General features: G+C 31.9%; 3 protein-coding genes across 4 annotated transcripts; 1 reads left to right on the plus strand and 2 right to left on the minus strand.

The window, feature by feature from the left end:
- The first annotated feature begins 1,678 nt into the window (after positions 1-1,678).
- On the plus strand, positions 1,679-3,530 carry LOC110666893 (tryptophan aminotransferase-related protein 3-like). The gene is made up of 5 exons (XM_021827546.2): positions 1,679-1,968; positions 2,068-2,377; positions 2,466-2,761; positions 2,920-3,200; positions 3,286-3,530. Exons 1-5 carry the CDS (start codon positions 1,679-1,681, stop codon positions 3,528-3,530), a joined length of 1,422 nt encoding a protein of 473 aa, XP_021683238.2.
- Positions 3,531-7,156: 3,626 nt separating this feature from the next.
- LOC110672164 (uncharacterized) lies at positions 7,157-12,868 on the minus strand. Its single transcript, XM_021834861.2, has 10 exons — positions 12,722-12,868; positions 12,557-12,618; positions 12,051-12,170; positions 11,854-11,953; positions 9,398-9,478; positions 9,050-9,099; positions 8,792-8,942; positions 8,647-8,703; positions 7,722-7,843; positions 7,157-7,632 (listed from the first exon to the last, which is right to left on the minus strand). The coding sequence occupies exons 1-10, from the start codon at positions 12,734-12,736 to the stop codon at positions 7,422-7,424; spliced, it is 969 nt and encodes a 322-aa protein (XP_021690553.1). The 5' UTR covers positions 12,737-12,868; the 3' UTR covers positions 7,157-7,421.
- A 2,627-nt stretch (positions 12,869-15,495) lies between these two features.
- On the minus strand, positions 15,496-26,272 carry LOC110672163 (type IV inositol polyphosphate 5-phosphatase 3). Of its 2 annotated transcripts, XM_021834859.2 has the most exons (13): positions 26,013-26,264; positions 25,754-25,910; positions 25,573-25,647; positions 24,582-24,654; positions 24,251-24,355; positions 23,660-23,943; positions 23,363-23,539; positions 23,109-23,287; positions 22,302-22,486; positions 20,764-20,872; positions 20,277-20,419; positions 18,982-19,213; positions 15,496-15,695 (listed from the first exon to the last, which is right to left on the minus strand). In XM_021834859.2, the coding sequence occupies exons 1-12, from the start codon at positions 26,058-26,060 to the stop codon at positions 19,006-19,008; spliced, it is 1,743 nt and encodes a 580-aa protein (XP_021690551.2). In that variant the 5' UTR covers positions 26,061-26,264; the 3' UTR covers positions 15,496-15,695; positions 18,982-19,005. The 2 variants fall into 2 exon arrangements, with proteins under 2 accessions (XP_021690551.2, XP_021690548.2); XM_021834856.2 differs by having other exon boundaries at positions 23,109-23,943; positions 26,013-26,272.
- Positions 26,273-27,878: the final 1,606 nt, after the last annotated feature.

Here is a 27,878-nt window from a genome sequence, read left to right on the forward strand (position 1 = left end):
TAAAAATTAAATAATTAATTTCGTTAAATTATAACAACTAAATAATAATTTTATCAAATTTTAATTATTAAAATATTAAAATAATAAAATAATTACCTTTTTCCTAAAAATAATTTTGACCCTTATGCCATAATGCCTTCACCTCCACTTGCCCCATAATTTCACCATCAACATATAATTTATTATTTTTTTTTTTTATTGAGAGTTAAGTTATGTCAGGCTAAATTTATGTGCAATTTGATACATCCCCACTTGTCTTGTACATTCGAGAATTATCATGGCTGCTAGAAAAAAAAAAAAAAATTCAAATGAACTAGACTTCATTTATTTTTCTTATACAGTAATTCTGTTGACTTTTTTTTTTCTATTTGGACTGAAATATTTTATCAAAATTCATTAATAAAAAAATGATAATTGTTTAAAAGTAATTTATGAATATCTTTAATCAATACATAATAAATATTAAATTATTGTAAATAATATATAGTTAAAATAATTTTATATGATATTTATAATTCTATGCAAGAAATTTTACTGATTAAAAATATGTACACAAAGTAACAAAATCAAATGTAATTTTTAATAATTATTTTTAACTTTTATATATAATTTATATTTTAAAGAAAATAATATAAGATATATTAAAATTTATTTAAAAATAAATAATTATACTTTTAATGGTCATTTGAAATATCAACAATAAATAATTAATAATTATTAATTAGCCACCCGTTATTGTCAACAATTAAACCAAATAGTCAATTAATCAAAGTGAACATGTGTTTTGTTAAAATATTAATTATTCCATTAATAAGATTAAGTGTGTCTAAAGACACAGGATTGAACTGTAATTAACGACTTAATAAAGCATAGAATTTTTAAAATTTTAAATTAAGAGTTCAAATCACAAATAAAATAAGTGTGCGTAACCACCGCTATGATGTCGATATTCTTAATAGTAAAGATGACGTATGCCAATGTATTTTAATTATGGTAAAATATCAAAATTTAATATAAATTTTCATATTTAGAAGGAAAGAATTCCGTTCTTTTTAATCTAAAAAAATTTTCATTTAAAAAAAATAGAAATAATTGTGTGTGAGAATTTAATTAATTTTTTTAAATAATTTATTCTAAATAAATCCGATATCTATGTTTATGTATGAATTTGTTTTAGTTTTTTCAAACTCTATAACTTTTTATGTATAAGAATTTTATTATAATCATTGATAATGATGGATTCTATATAGATTTTATCATAATCAACTATTAAAATTTATCTGCGCTAAGTAAAACAGTTGCAGGGACTTTCTCGTTATTCACATGCCTCGTAGCCTTGGTTAACCAAGCCTAATTAACATATTTTATGCCAAGTTTAATTGAATATTATTGTCACTTGCACTAAGAAAAATATGGTCATGAGTGTCGTCTTTCTTTAATTAATTACATCCTTAACAGATAGGGTTTAGGTAGTTAGTGATTAAACTAATTAAGTATGTACTTGCCTTGTTTCTCTGCGTTTTCCCATTTGTGCACATGTAAATTTGTTAATGATCTCCAGTCCACCCAGCCGGTCTGCTCCTATACCGATTTTAACCCTTCTGTGAGTCTATATATAGCAGCTTCATCCAGAAAATGATGATCAGTTCAATGGAAGGGAAGAAAGAAATTGATTAAGATGGCTAAGATTCAAAACTCTAAGCACACGCTTTTCTTGGGTGGTTCAGTGCTTCTGAATCTCTTATTTATTAATCTGTTTATGCATGGCGGGTGGAAACAAAGTAACTGGACAAAAACAGCAGCAGAAGAAGCTGAAGCTGTTGCATCCATTTCATGCTCAGGGCATGGAAGGGCTTTCTTGGATGGTTTATTAGGTGTTGATGGTAAACCTGTTTGTGAATGCAATTCTTGCTTTAAAGGTCCTGATTGCTCAGACCCAATTCCAAATTGTGAGGTGGATGCAGATAGGTAACAATCAACATCATAAGCTAAAGTATCTCACTCTTTCTATATATATCAATTCTTACTCATTTAAATACTAACCCTCTACGTTATTACATGTTGCAGTGGAGATCCCATGTTCTTGGAGCCTTTCTGGTTGAAACATGCTGCGAGGAGCTCCCTGGTGGTGCCTGGATGGCATCGTATGAGCTATGAATTCGGAGATGGTTCTCTAATCTCAGAAGAGCTCGAGAATCACATTCGAAGACTCCACTCTGTGGTTGGGAATGCAAATACAGATGGGAGATACATTATTTTTGGTGCAGGAGCAACCCAACTTCTTAATGCTGCAGTGCATGCTCTTTCCTCTAATGATGATGGTGATGATACATCTTCATCGCCTTCTAGGGTTGTAGCTTCAATCCCATACTACCCAGTAAGCTTCATATGTTCCCTTAGCATGTGCTTCATCAACCAGACAATCTTCATCAATTTATTGAACATTTGCCTCAATCTTTCGACAGGTTTATAGAGAGCAGACAGAGTTTTTCCAATCTGAAGATTACAGGTTCGATGGAGATACTATGTCTCGGAAGAATAAAATGGACTACTTGTCAAACAATTATATTGAACTTGTGACCTCGCCCAACAATCCTGACGGTCAGTTGAAGAAAGCAGTTCTTCAAGGAGAATCAGTAAAGACAATTCATGATCTTGCCTACAATTGGCCTCATTTTACAGCTATCCCAGCTCCTGCTGATGAAGACCTCCTGATATTTACAGTTTCCAAGCTCACAGGTCATGCTGGCAGTAGATTCGGGTATGTAGATTCTATACGCTCATATTTCAATTACTGAAATCAACAAATATATAAAGAGGAGTGCCCAGTTACTCGACTGACGCATCCGAACAATTGATTCATGTAAATTTTATCATTGAATATACGTGAAACCATGTGAATTAACAATCTAAATGCAGGTGGGCAATAGTAAAGGATGAAGCTGTATACCAAAGAATGTTAACATATATAAATCTAAGTGTCTATGGTGTCCCTCGAGAAACCCAGTTGCGAGTTTTGAAGCTCCTGAAAGTAGTTCTTGAAGGAGAAGGAAAGGAAATGTTTGAATTTGGATTCAAAACAATGGCCAATCGATGGAGAAAATTGAGCAAGATCTTTTCAGCATCGAGAAGGTTTTCTGTCCAAGATCTTGAGCATCAATACTGTTCCTTTTCCAAGAAAATCAGGGGTCCTTCTCCAGGTAATGAATTACCCTAAAATCTGATGATTTACAACTCCAAGCTTTAATGTTAATAAAATTTTTATCTGTTCATTCTGACTTGCAGCTTTTGCATGGGTGAAGTGCGAGAGAGAAGAAGATAAGGATTGTTTCCAAGTCCTGAAATCAGGTGCCAATATCATTGGCCGCCAAGGCAGCTTGTTTGGTGGTGAAAGCAACTATGTGCGTCTCAGCCTCGTCAAAAGCCAATATGAATTCAATTTATTACTTGAAAGGATTGAAGCATTAGTGCAACAAGAACCTCACAATAAAATCATCCAAGGAGAGAATATGGGAGAACTGCATCCATAACATTTGATGTTGGAAACCATTATTTGGTTCATCCTGATCTTGGTCCATATTACATTGATAAAATCTATGGAGATGAAGCTGCCAGTAGATGATGAGATAAAGCATCCAGAATTGTAGATAAGTATTTTAGCTTCAATAGAAGGAAGGAGTATTGACAATGGAGACAATAATAAAGTTCAAGTCCCAGCCAATTATATAAAAAATAAATGTCTCTAAAAAGAATAAAAAATGTATTTATAGATTAAAGAGACAACATTGCGTTGTTTTTATGGTTGTTATCTTATCTCTATCAGTTTTAAAGTTATTAATTAAGAACACAGTGATGTATTGTATCCATATTTATTACTATATGTATTCTCTCTCTAAATTAATAAAGACAAATTAAGTATTGTGGTTCCCTTTATACAGAGACGACTTCCATAGCAAAATTTAATTTTCATCTTCAAAATATAAATATTACTCGACAATTTGATATAAATATTTTGATATAATTTTTAATTTACATATTCTAAATTTATTATATTAATTTTTTATTTTTTTAATTAATGATTTTAAGGATGAATATTTTTAAAAGTGATTATTTTTTACATGTATTAGCACTATTTATAAAAACAACATAGTATGTGCATTATTAATAATAGTATAAGAGGGTGGTATAAAGTTAAACTATATAAATATTAAAATCAAGGAAATCAAAACTATATACAAAGTAGAAAAAGAGGTTAGTTTAAAAAAAATTCAATTAATTTTATTTAAAAATTAATAAAATAAAAGTAAAAAAAATTAAAAAATCTAAATAACTTTAATTATAAGTAATATAAAATCATATTAATTAATTTGAGATTATGATAATAAAAGAATAAATTTAATTTATCATAATATTATATATATACAAAAGTTAATTGAAAATTATATATATATATATATATATATATATATATATATATATATATATATATAATTTAAATAACAAGTATATATAACAAGTATAAATAATATGTAATGCACGTTATAATAAAAATTAGTATAATTAAAATATATTATTTTTTTAATTTATAATACTAATTTTAATACAATTGGGAGTGAATGACGTCAATCCTTTTCATAGAGGCGTTGGAATATTTCTTTTTCATTGGTAAAATATTCAAGTTTGTCCTTATATTTATAAAAAAGTTTAATTTAATTCATTTTTAACTTTTTATCTAATTAACTCTGAAATTTCAATTTAAATTAGCTCAACAATTAAAATTTTTGAGCTAAATTTCTTGATTTAAATCAATAATCAATAAGTTCAATTTCTTAATTTTTAAGCTAAATTTTTTAATTTATTAAATTAAACTAAAAAATATAAGAAGATGAAATCAAGCTTAAATTCTCATGGGCACGATTATTTATTTTTTCATTATAAATTAATTTCTAAATAGTATAAAAAAATATGTTGTGTGTGGTAGGAAAGGATGCTAATTAAAGCTCAATAAACTGCTAGTAATTCTCTTCTTCCCATTCAACATTTCCACTACATCTCTATTAGCGCATAGCCAGCACAATATTACAGAATCCCTTTTGCCAAGCTAATTGGAGACCCTCGTATGCAGCCCAAAATTTTGCTCCATAAATTGAGCATCTGCCAAAATTAGAGACACACTATTGGCCTGTATCAATCCCGCAATAAATAAATATATATATATATATATATATATATATATATATATCCCCCCATAGCAATAAACATATTATCCTTACAAGCCCCATTAGTTTTTAATAAATCATTCTCCTCCCTCCTATGATCGTGGCATCATGTGGACTTTTAACTGTTCTTGACTATTACAGTGTTGCCCAGCATTGCATTAGACCTAATTAAGAAACAAAGCTATCTGAATCCATAATCTCTTCCGTAGAAAATGTAGTGATCGAATGTGATTCACAACTAGTGATTAAAACTAAGAGGGGCAATCCCATTATCTATCAAGTTCTTATTAAGCGTCTTTGACGCAATTTCATTCTCTTTTATCAAGAGGAACTGTAATGAAACAGCTCATGCTTTAGCTTCCCAAGCGTATCATAACTCATCTTTTAGCTTTATTTTTGTTCTTTTGCTATTTTACTGGCGTTTTATCTTTAATAATAATGATGATGATGATGATGATGTGATGATGATGATGATAAGCTCACTGCACCTATTCCGTAGGCGTAAATAAACCAAGTGATAAAATTTTAATTCCATAATTTCCAGGTGATAGAAGGCCAAAAGTCTTTCTCTCTAGTAAATAGAGAGAGTTTCGCTGAGATTTACTTTTAGTTTGCTGTGACTGAGGTCTCTGTTCTGTTGATTGTAGCGGCCATTCCTTTCTAGGCAGGGAATGGCCCTCCATGCCTCGTTGGACCTGGGTTTCCTTCCCCTTTTATGGTGGGTTATACATGAGTGCTTTGGGGTTGAATTTTATGGCTTGCAGGTCGACTGTTCATGGTGAAGGAATCTTGCAACATACCCAAGATCTATTTTTTGTTGCATGCAGGGTGAGTTTTGATCGGACTGGACGCTTCCTTCTTCCTACCTGCATTTGCGTGGTCCTGGTATCCAGAGAAGCTGCAACTTAGGCTCTCTATTTTCATCTACGGAAGGTCGGTGCGTTTAGTTTTAGGTCCTGAGGACGGTCATCTCCGGGGTCCAATAGTAGGCTTTTAAACCCCTGACCCTTGAAAGCTTAGAATGCTGTAGGAGCACTGACCGTCCACTTTTCTCAGATCGGAGATGGTGATTCTTTGCCTGGGGGGTCTTTCTCTGCCTCATCGGATGGATGTATTTCTTGAGGGAGAGCTGATGGGTGCTATTCATGTGTGTAATCTTGAGAGTTTTCTTTCTAGGGGAGACTGGCGGAGTGAAAGACGGGCGGTGAGCGGTCGGCGGCACTGTTCCAAGCATAATATTGTTTTCTTCCTCATTCAGATAGCACTAGGGTTTACCCTGTGAGCCTTTAGGCTGATTTGATTGATTTTTTTAATAATTGTGCGCTAAAACTATTCACAACAACAATGTAATTATATTAAAATGAAAAAACCTCACGCGCAATCCAATGAGATTGTACGCGGGAGGTTCAATTTTATTTTTATGAATCAGTGGAAATTTTAGTTATATATAGAAAAGAAATTTACTAATACCAATTCATTCAATTTTTTAAAATATTTGAATTTCAATTTCTCCAACTTCCTTGCACCTCCTCTCCCTCTCTACCGTTTCTTTGAGAGTTTGAGTTCCATTTCTGCATGCAGAAAAGTACACTCCTGCAAACCATCTCTTCTGGGGTTTATGGGGAATGATCTCAGTGAGCATTATGTATTTCTGTTTCGTCATTATCATCCATTGGCATGTGCACAAATGCGTGCAAGGGAGAGGTTTCTGATGCTTGAAAATTGTAATCTTTCTCAGGGTTACGTGAGCAAATTCATTTTGACTACTTGGCGTAAGCAAGGCAGAGGTTTGAGCGGTATTAGTTGTGAAAACCTGAAATCTAAGGATCCTCTGGTTCTCGTGCAAACGTTATGTCGTAGATCCTACATAAGGGATTTCAATCCTTTGGCGAACATCATGTACAAAAGTACTATATTTTTCAGCTCACAAAGTCATCTGTGGAAATCACTGGGTGTAACATATTGCATTGTTGTGGATTTGTGTTTCCAAATATTTACAAAGGCATTCATGTATTCATAGAAGTTAAAACTATAATACAAGACCAAATAAAAGCATGGAGAAAAGGAAAACACAAGGACAATAATTAAAGTTCAGACCACTGCTTTAGCCAAATCTATCTTATCCAAATCCAACTCGTATGATGAAACAAAATGTTGAAATCTTCTATAGGCATCAAAAAGTGTCATCAAGGTGGTCTCAATTCAAGAGGAAAGTGTAGACATGGAATGGAGATTGCTGATAATGCTGTCGGTTAATGAATGTGAGCCACTGGTAGCCGCAAACTTCAGGTGTTTAGGGGCTTCAGCTCTATCAAAATAAAATGCACCTGAGACTAGCTTTTCCTTCGGCTGTAAAGCTAGCCAAATAACTGTGTCTGCACCTTGCTCGCTTGTTCTTAGATTTCCTGAGAATCTGAAGTAAATTTATTTGTAAGCAAAACTAATGTTCTTGTGAAATCAATGTTTCTTGTTCAAAGCGCATTTTACAGAACAGGTACTTACAACTTATTAAAATTAGGCAAACTCTTAGCAACTCCTGGCGTCGCAGCCCAACCTGGGTGCATTGAGTAGAACGAGATCCCTCTATCCTTGTAAATTTCAGCCCACTTCTCGGTTAATGCCACCTAAGAAAAATAACATTAAAGAGCCAGTCAATCCACGAGTTATAACAGTTGGACCAGGGTTCAAGAATTGACTTTAATCTCTAACATGCATTGTAACTGTACTGGATAAATAAGGCTGTTTGCTATTTAAACTCTAGAAAAAAGAGTTTAAAAGAACCATTCAACTTAAGAGCTTAAGCTATTAGATTTTAATTTTTTAATAGATAATGAGAATAAAATACTCCCTTCAAAATAGAAGACTATAATTCAATTTTTAGAAGTAAAATACTCGATTGTTCATGTGTATGCCCCAGTCCAAGAGAACCATTTGTCCTGTTGTCAACGTAGGACAAACACATATTTAGGTGTCTGCATGTGGGGATATCCCTATGCTAAGCAAATGAAACCAGCAAAAGAGGGGAAAAGAAAGCAAAAAAACTAATATTGGGCAAGACGCTATTGTCACCAGTTCAAAGAAACAGGCGTTTACATGCATGTTGACATGACAAACTAATATAGTGTATTAACCACTATAAGCAGATTCAATCCGTCTTGATCCAAGAATAAAAACTTCATTAAGCAGCCTTACCGAGTCATATTGTCAAAAAGCATTTGCTCAGACAGAAAGTGGGCAAGTCAAAATTTTTTAATTCCAGAAAGCAACATGAACCATGACATGCTATGTTGTCAACCTTTAGTATTTGTTTCCAATTTTCCAGATTGTACCATAAACTACTGAGTTAAAATTTTAAATGTATTAACAAAAGATAACACAAATTTCTCTTAAGAATTTGTAGAATATACAGAATTTTAATTTTACAAACCTGAACTCGCTTGTTGCGAGCATACTGTTCCGACCCATCAAATTTCGCATCACTAAACTGCAAAATTAGTTGGAAGTTCTGTAATTATCCAATTGAGAAACTATGGCAATTCAAGGTGGTTCAAAACTTTACAACAGAATTTTACTTGTAGATCAGCAGTCAAGGGAGCTGTGTACATTCCACCAGATGAAACTGTAATCACTCGAGCATCAGGTGCTGCTTTCTCTAACAAAGGCACCATTGATTCTGTCATGGCGAAAGTGCCCAACACATTCACAGCAAAATTCAATTCAAACCTGGAGTAAAAATAAAGACGGGGTTAACTTTTCTGCAAAAAATCTAATGGAAATACTGTATGTAGATTTTGGTTTTTGATACAGATTATCAAGAAGGAGAGATGAACCCTTCTGATGTGGTGATTCTTTTATTCTCAAGCAAACCAGCATTGTTAACCTAAAGATAGAAAAGTATATCCACATTAGACTTTATCTTGGCAGAAATAGCAGTCGACATTATTGCAAACTAAATTTAGCAGGACAGTTTCTTGTTAAGTATTGCCAAAAGATAGAAAGATAGAAATGATGTCCGCATATATTTCAATAGATTTCCGAAAGTCAAAAATAGTTTCCAAAAATTGGAAGACAAATATATTCTCGGGTAATTGTAAGAATTAGGTTCCATAATCTTGTACATCCAGCCAAAGTCCCAGACTGATTGTCCGATAAGTATTGAAGAAAGGAAAGAAATTTACCAATACATGAATTGGAACTTCCTTTGAAGCAAATTTAGATGCAAAAGACTTGATCTCACTAACAGATGAAAGATCACAAACCTGCAAACTAACTGTAATAAGCCATATAATATCAAAACAAAGTGCATAAAAATTGTTACTCATCCAACATGTTAGTAACCAAATCCCCCTTTAAATTCACTGAAGCCCTATTATGAAGTAGGCTTAGAGAGTTTAACCCAAAACTACTCAAGCAAACAACAGTCCTGGATTACAATTCAAAGCCTGATATTCCTTCTCATGTCTAATTAAAGTTTGGAATTATGTTTTGCTTATTTTCACAAAGGAACAGAGTATATACTGAAACGTTATAGGGTACAAATGAATTAGGACTAAAGAAAGAGGCTTCAAAGATAACAAATTTTAAATTAAGATGTTATGATAGAGCCACAACTAAGCAGAGAATAGAGGAAAGGCTAGAGAAATAGAAGAAAGGGGAGAAGAATGAGAAAAAGAAGAGAAAGAGAGAGAAAGAGAAGAAATAAGAGAGGAAGATACTTTGTATTATTCAATTCTTGAATGCCAAATACAAGATTACAGTATTTATATTCTAATACAATTTACTTCAGTTATTCTCATCTAATACCAATTCAATTACTATATCTATAACCGTTCCCTCCAATTTCACATCTAATGACCCTTATAACTTCAGCTCAGCAATCCTTAACTCTTCCTGCTCATTAGTCCATAGTCCTAACATTACCCTCTCTAGTGTCAAGGGATAGGAAGTTTGGGTACTAAAATGTAAATTTTAAAGAGTAAAGGCGATATTTTGTATTTATTTTCTATTTTGGTAATTTTAGGGCGTGATAACTCAAGCATAGTGATGTCTCCTCCTGCCACACCCCATTATTTCCCTACTGCTCTATAGTGACGAGTGACTAGTTGGCTAGTGCTAAGCCCAGCTAGTCACCGGTTGTTGAGTTCCTATCCCTCTATTCCTTGTAGGTTTTCCCTCAGCCTACAAGTGATGTGAGGATTGCTTGTCTCCTTGTATTGATTATGCTATTTGAATGAAAGAAGTAGTATGTTCATTGAATGTTCTTGCCCCGTTGTTTTATGTGCTCATTGTGTTTGTGATGCTCATTGTGTTTATATGAGATGTTTATGATGTTTTCCAAATTGATTTGCCATACGCCCTATGCTAATATAATACTCATTTTGATTCACAAATTAATGTGAGATTCTCCTAGGGGTAAGTCGGGTCGCAATTTCTTTATTATTAGAATTTAGGGTGCACCTCTCGTATGAAAGATATGATAGAAAGCTTAAAATCTATCACCGATTCTCACAATTCTCTTATAGGGATTGTGGATGACATTAAGGATGACGTTAAGGAGACAGTGAGCACAATCCAAGGTGAATTGCAAGAATTAAAAGGTAAGGTAAACTTACTAGTGAAAGCTGCCAACAATCGTATATGGGAACCTACGAGGTAGGCAAAGCTGAAATTCCAGAGCCAAAAGCTTTTGTTGGTGCTCATGATGCAAAAGAGGTAGATAATTACCTATTTAATATGAAATTATATTTCAATGCTACTAAAAATGATTTTGATGAGGGTAGGTTGAAGACAATGCCCATGTATTTGATCAATGATTCCAAATTGTGGTGGCGTACTAAAATAGAAGAAACTATATCAGGATAGTGCTCTGTTGTTAGTTGGGATAACTTTAAAAAGGAACTTAAACCTTAGTTTTACCTTGAGAATGCGACTTACAATGCACAACGCAAATTGGTTGATCTACAACAAACTGGTTCAATTTGAAAGTATGTAAGAGGCTTTTCAGCACTAATGTTGGATATCAAGGATATGTCTGAGACAGACAAGGTATTCAACTTTTTGAAGGGCTTGAAAACCACGAGCAAAGAATGAACTAATGAGATGAAATTCATAGAGCTTAGTGTAGCGCTGGGCAGACCAGAAAATCTAGACGATTACTCAAACAATGCTTCCAAAAGGAAGTTTAGCTCCCCATAAGGCCTAGTCAATCTCCCTAACAAATGGGGCAAGAACTCGAGTAGGAAAGCAGATCAGAATAACTCTACTACAGGGGGGACAGAAAGGAAGAATTGTAGTCATGGGACAAATGCAAATAGGCCAACCAACCTGGGAAGAGGACCGAACAACGCAAGGCCACGGGATAACCGTTCCCAGGGATCAAGTAACATAGCAGTAATTAAGCCTAAAACATTTAAGTGTTTTCTCTATGATGGACCACAACTAACATGAGATTACCTAACTTCAAACAAACTTCTAGGAATCTATGTATGACTTAATTCAGACTACCCCCATCAAATCAGCTTCCAACATATCTAGAATACCAGATCTCCTCCTTCCTATCAACTGCATCAACGTTATCCGCATCCCAGATAACTTATTATCAACAGCGCACAGAAACATAAAAAGTGTATAATACCTCCAAGTGAACATTTTGGTTTCCTGTTGTAGATCGAATTTTAGAAAGGGCAGCCTCCCCCCGTTCCTTGTTACGACATACCATATATACATTTGCCCCACTGAAATAACATGGCAAAATATATTATAACTGTACAAGATTATATTCATGTAACCATTCAAGATATAAATTAAAAAAAAATGGAAAACTTCAAGCACCGTGAAGCAAGGCCCTCGGCAGTTGCGTAACCAATGCCAGAATTTGCTCCTGTAACTATGCAATTCTTCCCTTCAATTCTAGACTGCATATCTTCTGGCTTGAAATTTTTGGAATGCTCCCTACAAATCAATTAAACTATCAATTATTCAAGAATGCAGAAAAATTTTTATTAACCACATATTGGGTGACAACACGTATGTAAATAGGAAGAGTCAAAACTCAAATAAATAAATATTTAATTTTGTTTATGAGCCATTAACCCAAAAAGGAACATTAAGGATTTTTGCTTTCATCTTGAAAGTCAAGGTCATCAATTATTTTGATATAAATTTCTACCGATTAGACGATCATCCAAACAAAATTTACTACAAATTACACTCTCATTGAATCGACTCTCAAAACTGAGTCAAAAAATTTCCACTCATACATTTTCTATAATTTTTTTTCTACAAATGAAGCTGATAACTAAGCAGAACCCAAGAAATAAAAGTGGAAATGGACTTACAAGAAGCCAGATTTGGTGAAATTGAAGTACCCACAAACACCAAAAGCAGTTGATCTCCATGTCTGTGAAAGAGGAAACAGAAGCTAAGACTTAGTTGCTGAAAAGAGAAAAAATAAAAAAAAATAAAAAAAATAAAAGAATTTGATGGGAATTTAAAGGGTATACCTTAAGAAGGAACATTTTGAATATGAAAGGGTTGCGGTGATCATAAGCAGTTTTTCTTGTTCTTCAACTGTAATAAGAAATAAAAAGTCTGCAGGAAATATATTTATACAAAGCCACGTGGCTGAAATACTGCCAGAATGTTCCCGATAGGAGAAGACCAGCGTGGGAGATTATTGGGTGCAACCTTCCCCCACAAAAACTAGACCTACGACTTGTCGTTTAGAGAACTTATTTCAGTAACTAACTCTTAAGGTTGCAGGCTATCATTCCCACGGCTTGTCGTTTACATATTCCATTGTCAATGGCCAGCTCCCACGCGTTTTGTTTAATTTAGGGTTATTATAAATTTCATTTAATTCATGCATTTTAAAATAATACAATTATAAAGTACTTCTATTTGCTAAGCTTTAAACTAATTAGTTCCTATAAATATAATTTCTCTCTCCTACTAATAAAAAATTTAATTTAAATTTATGAACAAATAAAGAGTAAACAAAATAAAAATATAAAGATTAAATAATATAAATTTTTCAAAATAAAAAAAAATTAAATAGTTAATTTTGTTAATAAAGAGAATAAAAAATTACACTTTAATTTAAAATACAGGGTTAATTATTTAAATAATATATTTTTAAAAACTTTTTATCAAAATAATGCAAATTTAAAACTATTTATAAATATATTGTGTGCTTGTAAAGATGCCAATTGAAAAAGTAATTTCAATAATTAATTAATAACCATAAAATTACCAATTTAATAAGCAATTTTACTGATAAAGTCAATTAATTTCGTAGGCAAAGTCAGTAAGTTAGTGTGTCAGCATCAGAGTATCAATATGTCATCAGATATACACAAAATTATTAGTCAAATTAGTATTTTCAGAGTGTATCAGATTGCTTATGAATACGTTATTTTCATCAGTGTTTTCTTAAGCATACTTCAAAATTTATCAGAACTTTAGAATGTGTGATATGTAGAGAATTTTATTCCCTAATAGCACACCAAACCTTCAATGTAAATTTAAATTTAATAAACATAGCACATAAATTCTAATTAAATGTTGTATTTATAATTTTTATGTTTCAATAATTAAAATGAAATATTAAATTTATTAAATTAAATTTTATAAATTTTTAAAAATTTATCAAAGTTTTGCATGCATAAAGCTAAAATTTTCAAATCTTTATATATATATATATATATATATATATATATATATATATATATATATTATTTATGAAAGCTTTACACGCACAATATATATTAATAAAAATATTAATTTTGCATCTTCCTAATTTTTATTTTGCAATTTTTTAAAAAAAAAATTGACATTTTTATCACTAAAAATTATTAGTTATCATATTTATTATAAAAATTTTTACACTACATCAACATATTAACAAGAGTATGTTCATTTTATTTTTTACCAGTCATCACAAACTTAATAACACAAAAAGTAAAAACACAATATTTCACAACATATAAACATACTAATTTAAATTTTAACTAATTACAAGAGTTTAAATACATAACACTAAATTTATCACAGAATTTGATATGCATACTAATAAATTATCATAATTAAAATACTAAATAAATATATTATATCAATTATCACAATAACATTTTACATTAAAGTTAAAAATATATCTTAATTACAATATTGTTGCTTTTTAATATGAAAATCCAAGCAAGAACACATCTTGAAAATATTGTATATATATATATATATATATATATATATATATATATATATATATATATAAATTATGTTGAATACAAAGAAAAAAATTGCCAGATACAAACTAAAAGAAAAAAAGAAATTGCTTGTGGAATGGAAAGTCTTCAATTTTGAAGAATTGTTTTTAGCTTTTAAATCCAGTAACAATTCAAGGGCAACAAAAACTGATGTGTGAGCATGGGGAATAAATTCCCTACATCCCTATAATATTTCTTTTCTAATACACTACTAGAGGGTTACAATTTGCTATTGAAATCGTCAAATAGAATGATAGTTTTAGTGTAAAAAATTGACATAATTAGTTGATATGATAATACATGCAAGTGATGAGACAATACATAAAACTATTAGTTTGATCGGTGATTTTAAGAGCAATTTTGCTCTATTCATACTGACAAAAACAATAAAAATATTATTTCAATTGGTAATTTCTTATTCAAATAAATATATTAATTGGCGATTTCTATGAGGCTACATTATTTTCATAAATAATATAAATTTTACATTATTTTAGTAAAATATTTTTAAATTCACATTATTTAAATAATTAATCTTAAAATGCATGCATCTAGACAAAAATCTAATAGAAATAAGGCTCCATTTGTTTCATGAATATTTTCTACATTTTCTAGTTTTTATTACACTAAAAAAAAAATTAGTCAATAAAAAATATTTTTCTTGTAAAAAAAAACTAAATGATTTTCAAAGAAAATAACTTTAAGAGAGAAAGTCATTTTATATTTTCTATATTTTAATAATTTTATTAAAATATGAAAATACTTATACATATGTGAAATAAATACATATTATTTTTTTAACGAAAAACATTTTTTTTAAAAACATTTTTCATGAAAAATATTTTTTATGTATAAATTATTTTTCGTGAAACAAATAGAGCTTAGATAGAAAAAAAAAAATTCATATAACTAAACCCAATTAATTTGAAATTAAGATATTGTGATGGTTACCATGCCGGAAAAAGTGAGCTGAAAAGTAAACTAAATAGCTAGATAGTAGAATTTAGCTAGGAGAGTAGGAATTCTATATGGAACGGATACATTCAATTGTAAGAGACTTGGAAAAATCATTAAAATCCATCATAAAATAGGCATATATTGCTCATATACAGTAATCCAAAGCTTATATTTAGTAAAGAATGGCGAGGTTCTTGCTCTCGGCTGCTTCAAGCTTTATATTACGTAGTCTCCATTAATGCTCCCATGGAGAAATATCCTGCATCGCATTAGAAAGAACTTCTAGTCAGAAAGATGTGTCAAACCAACAAGAAAGACTCTAGTTGAATTATGCCTATGAGAAATTGGTATGATCATGTGAAATGATGCAAAAACTAATGTAACAGCCACTGATGTTCTTACATAAAAATATAGTTTCTTATAGGCTCCTTGTATCATTTATCATTGTAATATATGTGGGAAAAATACCATCTAGAGGATAGCAATTCAGTCCCTCTTTCACATGGTATCATGCCAATTTTCTTTTCAAATGGCAAACTTAACTGAACCTCCTCTTCCTTCAACTGATCCTCCTAACTCCTCCTTGTCTTCCTCTTCAATTTCTTCTTTGTTCAGTCTTCTTCTCACTTCTCCTATCATCCCTATCTCCAAATCCCCACCATCAATATTGGCTGTCACAAACATCAAAAATCATATTCCTGCCACATAAGACTTTTCAAATTACCTCATTTGAAAATCTTCGTTTCAAAATATTCTGCAATGTTATTGAGTTCCAGATCATGTCTATGGCTCCTCTTGTTCTCCTCAATATCTTCACAATGAAAATGGAAATCTTGTCTTGAATCCACTCTTCTCGTCTTGGCAACAAATTGATTGTGTTATTATCTCCTGGCTCCGTGTCACGATATCTGAAGAATTGTTAAAACATGCATTGATTCCAGGAACCCCTTCAACTGCTCACCAAACATGAAGTAAAATAGAAAAGCTTTTTCAAGATCATGTTTCAGCCAAATACATGCAACTAAAACTGAATTTCAGCCAAGCTTCTGAACGTACCAGACTGAATACATTCAATATGTCAAATCCATTGTTGAATCTCTCTACTCGATTGGACATCCAGTTTCCGCAACAGACCCTTCAAATCCTTTCTAGCCTTCCCAATGATACCCACTCCGATGTAATCACCAGTGATGATTGCCAAACAGCTTTTACCATCCACATTGGATACAATCTTTTCTTTCTGCCCATGAAAATGGAATTCAACAAATTTGTGGAAAATTATTTTACATTTAAATTGGTTGCCAAGGATGTTGCTACTGTACCAGTCTCTTCCTTATCTCATTCAGGTACCTTGTGAATCCAGTCAATTGCACCAGTCTTATACCAATCATATTCTATCCTCTCAACTCAGCATGATACCAATATCCTATCCTACTCTCCCTTATCAATTTTCCCACATCCTCTATCTCGTACAACCACTTCAAACCCACCAGTTCAAACCATTGACAATCCTCATCAGCTTATTATCCATGATCAATTGGATAACATTTCCAATCCTTCTTCTCTAACCACCGAAAATCAAATTTGAACAACAACCCAACCTTCATTTGTTGAACCAACCACTCTAGTCAATACCATAACTCATCCAATTATAACACCCTCACAAGTTGGAACCACAAAACCTAAACAGAAATTCACTCTTCTTCATGAAACTGAAACACAGACTAGATCAACCAACAAACCATTGACTGAACCTAAGACATGCAACCAGGCTGTTAAGGATGAGAATCGGCAAGCAACCATGATGAAAGAGTTTGCAGCATTATAGTCTAATAACACATTGGTACTTGTTCCTCCACCATCTCCTAACAAGCATTGTAGGCTGCAAATGGATATACAGATTGAAACTTCAAACAGATGGCACTGTTGAAAGGTACAAAGCCAAGCTAGTGGCTCAGCGTTTTCCACAACAACCTGAGATAGACTTTGAGGAAACATTCAATCAAATTGTGAAACCCACAACCGTTTGAGTTGCCCTCTCATTGGCAGTAACCAATTGTTGGCTGATACATCAACTAGATGTGAAACATGCGTTTTTGCATGGTCATTTGAAGGAAGAAGTATATGTGCAACAGCCTTGTGGTTCTGTTGATTCTACAAACCAAAATTTGTGTAAACTTCAAAAGCCATTGTACCGTCTACAACAGGCTCCACGAGCTTGGCTTAAGAGATTTACTGATTTTCCTTGTTGTATTGGATTTGTTGGTAGTCATTTTGACTACTCTATGTTTGTCTATAGAGCCAATTGGCAGATGGCTATCTTTTTGCTATATGTGGATGATATCATCCTTCTACGTCATGTACTCTTTATTGGCCAAACTAATAAATTCTTTGAAAACTATTTGCAATGACAGATATGGCACCTTTGCATTATTTTCTCAACATTGAGGTTTCTGTATGCACCAATGGTAAGCCAAGGCAAGTATGCTAAGGACCTCTCAACAAGGGCCAATATGACTCATTGCAAACCTGTCTCAACCCCTTTATTGGCTAGGCAAACTCCTTTCCCTGCAGATAAGTCATACAATGACCCAAGCACATATTACAACATTGTAGGCAATTTATAGTACCTTACATTCAAAAGACTAGATATTGCCTTTACAATTAATTCCGTTTGCCAACACATGCATAATCCCTTAGATTCACATTGGTCATTGCTGTGGTTATTGCAGTATATTAAAGGCACATTGCACTATGGTTTACAATTGTTTTCAGCTCCTGTGAAAAGTTTGGTTGCATATAGCAATGTAGATTTGGCAGGCTGCCAAAATACAACACTATTCAAGTTCAACTACAGGGTTCTGTGGATTCATGGGTCACAATCTTGTTTCTTGGACATCAAGAAGCTAACATACAATTTCCAAAAGCAGTGTAAAAGCCGAATGTAGGGCCCTAGCAGCTGTGGTAGCTGAGGTGTGCTGGCTGCAATACCTATCCTGCTACATGATCTTCATGTCTCTTTGATTACCCATTGAAGTTTTTTGTGATTATCTCTCCACAACATATCTAGCAGCCAACCCAGTGAATCGTACTCAAACGGCACATCAAGAAGTTGACTTAAATTTTGTAAGAGAACGTGTGCAATGGGGTGATATATGCCAAGCACTCAGCAGCTCATGTATTCTAACCAAAAGTCTCTTAGCCATGGCCCATTGTAACTTAAGAGCCAATCTGCGTGTTGTTTCACCAGAGGATAGCAATTCACTCCTCATTCACAAAATCATCTGGGGTTGTTATTATCCTAAAATGACTAATATAATGTAAAAATTATCCTTTTCCCATGTCATTCGCTTATGTTTGGGATTTAGGATTTAGGGATTAGCAAGCCTCTGGTCTTTCAAGTAAAAATAGACAAGCTACACTATTTTTATAGTATATTTCTTTTCAAGCATAAGAACAGGCGTTAAGAATTTTATAGATCAAACACGATAAAGTATCAAACCCATCCACATTTATGCAATGTTCAAACACAAGTTACTGCTTACCTGCTCCAATCTCAAGTGGCTCATTCAAACATCAATGGTTTCTTCTAGAACTTCTTCATTTTCAATTTCTGCATCTGTGTATCTGAGTGCCCGTTGTAGCTTCCTAGGACAGAAAACCTCAACCTCAACCATATATGTGGCTGTCACAGGTCGATGATCAGAAAGTTTGAGCTCTGTTCTCCTGTAATTGAGAAGCCTCATTCCCTTTCCATAAGAAAGGATGCGATCACACCTAGAAGATTATAATTTGATTATCAAACAATAAGGTGTATGTGCCATTAATCATTATAGGAAGGAAGGGATTTTTTTTTATTATTATATTTTTTTGAATGAGGCTTGGAAATTTCACTATATAAAGTGGAAAATTACATAAATATATTTATCCATTCTATAATGTTCAATTTTGGAAAGCATCTCTTATATATTATCTATTGCCTTCACCCGGGAAATATATAATCATGCAGTGAATTTGCAAAGAACAAGATAAACTTAAGTAATCCAGAATAACATATGTGAGTATATTGTCAGTTCATTACAAGGGAAAAGAAAATAATGGCTGTAGCCTGGTTATAGTGGTGGCAGAAATAATAATAATACGAGAAATAGTATATTGAAAAGATGAAATGAATGTAAAGGCAGAGAGAGAAAGAGGTGAAAGAGGAAGGTAGGAAGGAGGGTTTTTATTGAAAGGCTATAACTTGGTAACTGGTAACCTTTAGGTCAGAATATAATAATATATACTCCTATATTGAAATATAATCTGCATCTTTTCAGGAGGATTTTGGGATGACTATTGAACTAACTCAGAATGTTTATGTATCATTTTCATGAGTCCGTACGAAGCTATTAGACATATGACAAGCTGAAATGAGTGCTAGACCACAACTTCTGTAGCTGGCTGTGAAATATGAAACAACCCTTCAACTTAGAAGCAAAGAACATATGATGTACATAGAGAACAAAAAAAATGATGAATACCACATGCTCAGATTCAAGTGCAGCAAAATAAGCAACCAAATTGCAATGAAACATGTTTATTTTACAAGCATATATGCCATATACAAGTACGTATGTACACATACTATAACCAAACAAAGGAAAAAATTACTGCAACCCAGAAATAAAAAATAAATAATACAGATTCAAATGAAGGGCTTATTTCAACAGAAAAAAAAATCAAAACAAAAAAAAGGCAGAAAAAATGCAGTTGCAGAAGATAATTCATTAACCATACAATAGATGCAAGAAAAAGATACTGGAGGAACTGCTATACTCAAAATCCAGCAGAAGCATACCATGCTGGAACACGCCTCCCAACCTGAGGATCCTCTCCATAATATTTGTCTGAATTCATTTCATACTTATATGTTGGTGGAAAATTTAATGTACCCTCAGTCCATCCATCAAATGCATGACCTTTTCTTAGTTCCCATACAAGCTGCCATCATAACATATTAATGAATTTAATGGTTAGTTGCCATTTTATCTACTTCACATTAATTGTAGCCTTGCGTTGAAAAGAAAAAAGAGAACTGCAAGTAGATTTGACACCCACCAAAATTTCAGTCTCATACTGCCCAGATCATAATGAAGAAAATTTTCCAAAATAAATGTCCAAAGTGAAAGTGAATCCAAACCACCCACCTCAGCACATACACATGCATGCAAACAAACATATAACCTAGTGCTGGCAATTGATAATATCATGCAAAGCCTGGTTCTGACTATGGATAATGCCTCAATCATCTAAAGTTTATCACAAATGATAAATTGCAATTCTACCTGATCCCTCTCCACTAACTCGGCCCACTCCTTTCGGGAGATTAGTTCACATGTTTTCTCATATGACAAGTTGATCCGATAGTTCAAATCACCCAGCAAAATAATTCTTCTGCAGAAAATATAGGGTTTCAATAAGATAATTTATAAATTTAGTAGCAACCTATGAAGTCATCAAAAGCACAAACTTTTGTAAAAGAAACCTTTTTTTTTATATATATTTATGAAATTATTTCTCTTCTCCTCTAGCTATATGTAAGTATGCCTGGAATTTCAGGCATACAAGTACCTTGAAAATATACAGTATACTTCTTTTCTAAATCATTAATTCAAAATGTCAGGCTAATGGAAGAAAATGCAAACTCATACAAAACATAAGAATTTTGGGAAGCTTCAAGCAAAAACACAAGAGAGGGCCTTTGCCTGACAACAATAGTACCTTTTCCCTTGTATTCTTATTTGTTGTCTTCTTCTCATAAGCAACAAAACTTGGACAATTTACCAGGATTCCCCACCCCCACCTGCTCCTTTTATGAAAATTTACAATTTACTTGCTGCACCACAAAGAGTGACACAACATCTACATGCACTAAAAAAAAAAAAAACCTATGGAGTCTACAGTATTCAATTTCTTTCCATAATTCTAGCACATTAATAAGTCAAACTGAAAAGCAAGTTTCAAAGATTAATTCTGCAGGTGTTTCATTTGTCAATAACAGATGAAGTATGAACTTTTAAGATTCTTATCTAAAGTATGTCTTTTCAGAAAAATCATTTTCAATAATATATAAAATGTCATAGGAATAACAAGTCACAAGACAAGATTTTAGCAAGCAATTTCATTTTTAAATTTTCTTTATAGCAATAACCTAGAAAATATGCATAAAGTACTTTGATTTCTAAATCAAAATGCCATGCTCATTGCAAATGTATCCTCAATTTCTTATGCAAATAGTTATCAGAAACATTTATTCTGGGTATATCACAAAAAGTATTCACCAGAAAAATGGCCCCTTGCTCTGTGCTTCCCACTCTATGATAAGAGATAAAAAGCTCATTCCCTTTGATATATGAGGGCCTGAATTCTTCTCCACTTAGTTAATTTCTCAAAATTAACACCCATAAACATGATACAGTTTTATTTTTGGAATTTTACAGCCCCATTAACATGCTAAATTCATATGCCATCTTCCCAACCCCCCTGCCCATCTCCCCTTCCCTCCCTCTTCTTCCAAAAAAATAAAAAAATAAAAGAAACAAAAAAAGATCCTCAGAAGGAAAAGAGTCCTACATGTTTGCACATTAATGACAGACCTACTAGCTTTGAACGACTGTCAACAACAGCATAATTTTATTTTTCTCACATTCTGTTATTTAATTATTAAAGAGGATTGTAGTAAAACAATTTGAGAAAAAAACAGAAGAGAGCATTTTTTTTTTACAACAGAATAGAGCAATTTTAATTGTATGTAGATATCAGATGTTGGAACAGCTGAAAAGAAGTCTGTTCTCCATGTCTTATTAAGATGTTGTATACTCACTCATGATCAAGGATGCTTTTTGGAAGCCCAATACCAGAATTGGTATGAAACAGAGTTCTCCTATGTATTTCATGCACATCAGCATTTCTTTTGAGTTCATCTCCATCTTTTTCACCTGACGTCAGGTGAGTACATATAAAACAGAAAAGAGTCTCATATATAGACATACTGACTGATATTGATCCCTGGGAGATTGAAGAACATTCTTACTGTTTGAAGAACTTCCATAAAGAATAAGTCTTGATGCATTTCAAAAATGAAACATCAAAGATACAATTACTAATCAAAATTTGGTTACTAATTTCTGCTTGCATGATATCAAATTGGAGGAATTGGAAGCTAAAATGATGAAGCATTTCTTATTTGCATGAACTAGATCTCAGGTAATTGTATTTCAACAGGTTATTTCTAAACAAATGTGAATGCGAACCTCCTCAAAACAGCTCTGAATGTTTGCATCACCTTCTGCATTCTATGAAGTTGATGTCTAAGACATTCTCAAAAAGTAAAAATATTCTTGATAAATACTCCGTAATGAAAGTAAATATAATTAAAAGAACGCAAGCACCTGTCACCCACTAAATGTTGCAACATCGTAATCATCAGATCAAGAAACAAATGTTTCCAGTTAGGTCTTACAGACATATAAAGTTAACATTATATTAAGGCAATATATGCTTTGACACAAGTTACTGAAAGTAAGTTGGATAATAAGCCAAATGGAACACTAAAAATCAAATCAAAATGCTGACAAGATAAGAACAATCAAAACATTCAAAAACTACCTTAAAAATGTGTGGAACAGACCTTGTTACCAATGTAACCCATTACACCAACGCCAACAGTAGACACTCTCAAGTTCTGAATATACTTGCGCAAGCTCCTACGAACCCAAATTGTGAGGAAAATTCCAACCATCTGCTTACTTACTATCCTAACATACGATGATTTTCTTTTACGTTTCATGAGAGCATCAAGGTCAAGTTCTGCACGCAAAGCTAATCCTGATTGCATTTTATTTGTGACTGACGTGAAAGAACTATATGCTCCAAAAGACTTACTTGCTTTAAAAGATTTAACTACTTCGAAGGAACTTGGTCTCTGTAAAACATGCTGAGATAACAAGTCTAGTGGCAGCTCTGGCCAGCTCAAACTAATCCTTTCAGTGCCATGAAGCATTTTGGTTAACTTGCCATTGTTTTGACCAGCTGGTACATCTACATCTCCAGCAGAATTTTCTGTCCACAAACAATTTAGTCTACTTAATTTCTTTAGAGAAGAAACTTGCATCTGTAAATCCTGTTCTACTGGGACACCTAATTTACCTCTATTATTGACTGTAACTCCAGAATTCATACCTATGTCACCTGTATCTGGACTATCTTTAGCTTCATCCAATGGCTGAATTTCCTCACCAACATCACCAACACTTTCAAGTAATATCTCTTCTTCTATATCTGGAACATCATCAGATGGCATAAATTTTGATGGAGATGGGGGATCACTATAGCATTTAACTTTGGTTTTTGTCGGTTGAATTCTATTTAGTGCATCACGAATAATGCTTTCCCACTTTGGAACTGGACAGTCATCTTCAGCACCAAATATATTCCCAGCGTTCAACGGCACAATTTCCTGAATACTGTAAAAGTGAAAGCTAATGTTTCTCAAATGAACTCTCTTTGCATGCACAAAAGATTTATACTAACAAAGACCATTTTCAAAATAAAATAGACTAGCAAAACCAGGACAACAGATTATACAGGCATTACAAGAAGTTAAGGCAATAAAAAGCAAGTAAGATTGCTGGAGTCATGTCAAGTAGATAAAACACCACACATCCATCTTCCCCAATGTATTGGATAAAATAATGTTTGATTGCATGACAGTTATAGATGCAAGTTTCACACCATAAGAGAATGCTCAGAACAAAAATTAATGAGACTTACCCAAAAACGTAGATGTCAGCAGGGTCATAGGTATCAATCCAATCATCAATATCTAGATCATCAGGCGGTAGGTTTCCCCCAACATTCCATGTACCAATGCATATTCTACAGGAAGAAAGTTTGACAAGTTTCAAGTATTTAGTAACTGAGACCTGGGGAGTTAAAAAAACAAACTTGTATATAAAGAGAAAGGGAAGGGTAAGCAAAAAAAAAAGAGATGGAGTTCAGCCAAAAAAATTTAATAAAACTGCAATCAAGTATACAACTATTCAAGTATACAACTAGACTATACACATGTCAATTGTCAATGTTAAAGGGATAAGCATTAAACCTGAGTTCCTTCGTGTTTATATACTGTGTCCTAAAAGTTTCTGATTTCCGTCTCCTTAATCTTGAAAGAGCATCTGATATCCAAAAAATAAGACAAGAAATAATTCAATTAAAAGGAGCAACACAATATGTTGAAACTCCTGATTATACAACCTCAACTTTAAAGCAGCCAAGAATTGTTAAATTTGAAGTAGGAAACACTTGATCTTTAATATTATCTATTTATATATGCACTTATTTATTTATTAAGCATTATTTGGAAAGCTAATCTGATATGTAAAAAGAAGTCATAACAGAAAAGTAACTTGTTATCAACAAACTCTGATGCTATGGAATGATTTAATATCATGCAGGGTCCACCAAAATCTGAAGCAAATCACTACAAAGAATAAAGAAGAAGGAATGTATTAGCACCTAACTCCATTAACTTGGTCAACATATAGCTGGCCTCATTACCCATTTTCAACAAAATGTGTCGGCTCCTACTAAATGTAATTATTCATTATTGAACTCTCTTCTTTACAATCTTAAGTCTTAGATTGCATCTTGACCTACAAACGGACCAATGCGAATTGCACAAACACCATAACTTACCATAGAACAAATAAAATAGACAAAACAAACAACAACAACAACAACAACAACAACAATAATAATAATAATAATAATAATAATAATAATAATAATAATAATAAAACGGATAAAATTTCCACCAAACGTAAAAATAAAGATTTCCACATCCCAAATCAATAAAATTTCACCCAAAATAACACTAAAATATTTAGAATAGGGGGAAAGGGTATCTGCAAGAATCAAATGCTTCAAACCACTGGTCTTGTCTTCGCAACCTTGTCTTCGCAACAAGTTCAAAATTATGCGATAAAACTAAAAATTACAAGTGTCCAACAGCCTAATTGAAAGTTCAATAACATAACAAAAACTGGGGAAGCGCAAAAGAAGGAGATGATGATAATAATGATGATGAACAGTACCATTGCTAGGATCAAACTGAGCATCCTCTCCTCCATTACCTCTAAACCGCGATTCTCTCCCCCACTCACAAAATTCTGAAAAAATTAACAAAATTTCTTCAAAAATGAACAAAAAACATTCACCATTTTTTTCTCTTCTTTTTGTCACTCATAAGATTTATTAAAGATTGGGACTACCTACCTTCTGTATTAGAAGCAGAATCTTTATCGCCGTCGTCGGAGTCAGTGTCAGCGCTGTAATCAGACTCTCTGGCGGAGATATTAAGCCATTTACGCATGACCACTCTGGGCCAAAACAGCTGTAGGCACGAACAACAGTTTTCAGCCCAACTTTTGCCCTGCCCAATTTCTCTCTTAGTAATCCCATAATCCAAACATCAAAATTAACCAAAACCCAAGAGGAAAAAACAAAGATTTCATAGAACAGAAAAGAAAGATACCTTTGGTTGTTGCTTTGAGCGAGAGTTCACGCTCTGTGGATATTTCATGACTTGAAAATGTTATATATCAACAGTAAAATATAAAATTTCAAAAAGCGGAGGAAGAAGAGAGACCATGGAGCGAAAGCTTTCAGAAGCTGAGAAGGAGACTAAGAAATAGAGATCAATGTTCGTTGCTGTAATGGAGGGAAGGAGGGAAGCGTAACGGCTGAGGGTAGACGGAGAATAGTTTAATCAACAATAGATTAGCTCACACTGTGGATAATTACACGTTTAACAGTGTGTTTGGAATATTGCTCCCATGTCTCACTTTTTTTATTTGTGAATTTTAATTTATTATTATGACTTGCAATAAATTTTTCCAAATGCAATCTTAGTATTTTTTTTTTTAATGAAAAGTAAATTCTCGTCCATTTTAGAAAATAGGAAATTATAATGATATTAATATTATTATGGTAAGTAGCATAATAATTAAATTGATTAATTTTTTTAGTGTGAGAAAAAATGAAATAAAATGATAATTTTATTATTTTTTAAAATTTAAAAATTTGCTACAATTTATTAAAGATATTTTTATAAAATAAAATTAAAATTTATAAATTTTTAATAATAAATTATGGTTAAAAATTAAAAGTAAAATATGAGATAAAATTTAAAATTGATTTATAAAAATTACCTTGTGTTTAGAAGAGTGAATGTAAATTTTTAAGAAAAGATTTAGGGCATGCCAAGTTGGGTTGCAGCCCATTTAAGGGGCTCTGATTTCGTTTTTTTTTATGTTCTCTTAATTAATTTGATGCAATTTTAGAACAATTTCTATGAAAAATTATATTTAAATTATCATTTAATTTAATATTTGTGGATAATTATATAATTTTAATTTTAATGAATATATAATTAAAATTGAACATATTATATTATATAATAATATATTTATAATAAAAATTATATATATATATATAAATAAAATAATCAAGAAAAAAATTAGAGTAATGAATGATAATATTTGATTATATATTATACAATATATAAATATATATAATTGTATTAAAATTATATAACATATCTAAAAATAATAGAACTATATATATATATATATTTGATTTTATTTTAATTTTAAATTATTTTTATTAAAAAATTAAAATCAAACTAAAATAATAAAATAAATTTAATTCAATATGATTCTTCAGTTTGATTTGAGGTCTAAAAGTTGTTCGCACTCTAACTATGTATGATATTATAAAGTTTTATAATTTAATAATTTAAGGAATTGAAAACAAGAGAACTTTAAATTTTAAATTGAAATTTTCATTCTCTAAAAATATATTATTTTCAAATAAAATACACGTGTCTCCATTATTTTAAATTTTATATTTTTTTTTTCAAATTTTTTCCACATAAAATATAAGAATTTAATTAATGATATATGAATGGTCATCTAAACATGATAATTTATAATTTTGTTTTTTAAATATAATGAAAAATTATAATTCAATTTTTTTATTTTTTAAAAAATAAATTAATCACTAAAACATATTTCTATTAATAAAATAATTATTTTATTAAAATTTAAGATTATTAGTTGAAAATTGTAATAATTTAGTTTATATAATTTTAATATTTACAATAATTTGATTCTTTAAATTTCAATTAACTATTTTAATTATATTTAATTAGTTAATTTTGAGCGATTCCACTGAATGATGAAATCTAACGGTAAATCTAAAGACCAAACTGAACATCTGATTCTCAGCGTGCGGGAAAAATCTGGCACCAAAATGAAACCGAGAGAGAGAGAGAGAGAGAGAGAGAGAGAGAGAGCTATCTCATGAGGTGCAGGATAACCAAAGATGCAAACTCTTCACT

Source organism: Hevea brasiliensis, chromosome 12, assembly GCF_030052815.1.
Source record: "Hevea brasiliensis isolate MT/VB/25A 57/8 chromosome 12, ASM3005281v1, whole genome shotgun sequence".
In the NCBI taxonomy this organism is placed as follows: domain Eukaryota; kingdom Viridiplantae; phylum Streptophyta; class Magnoliopsida; order Malpighiales; family Euphorbiaceae; genus Hevea; species Hevea brasiliensis.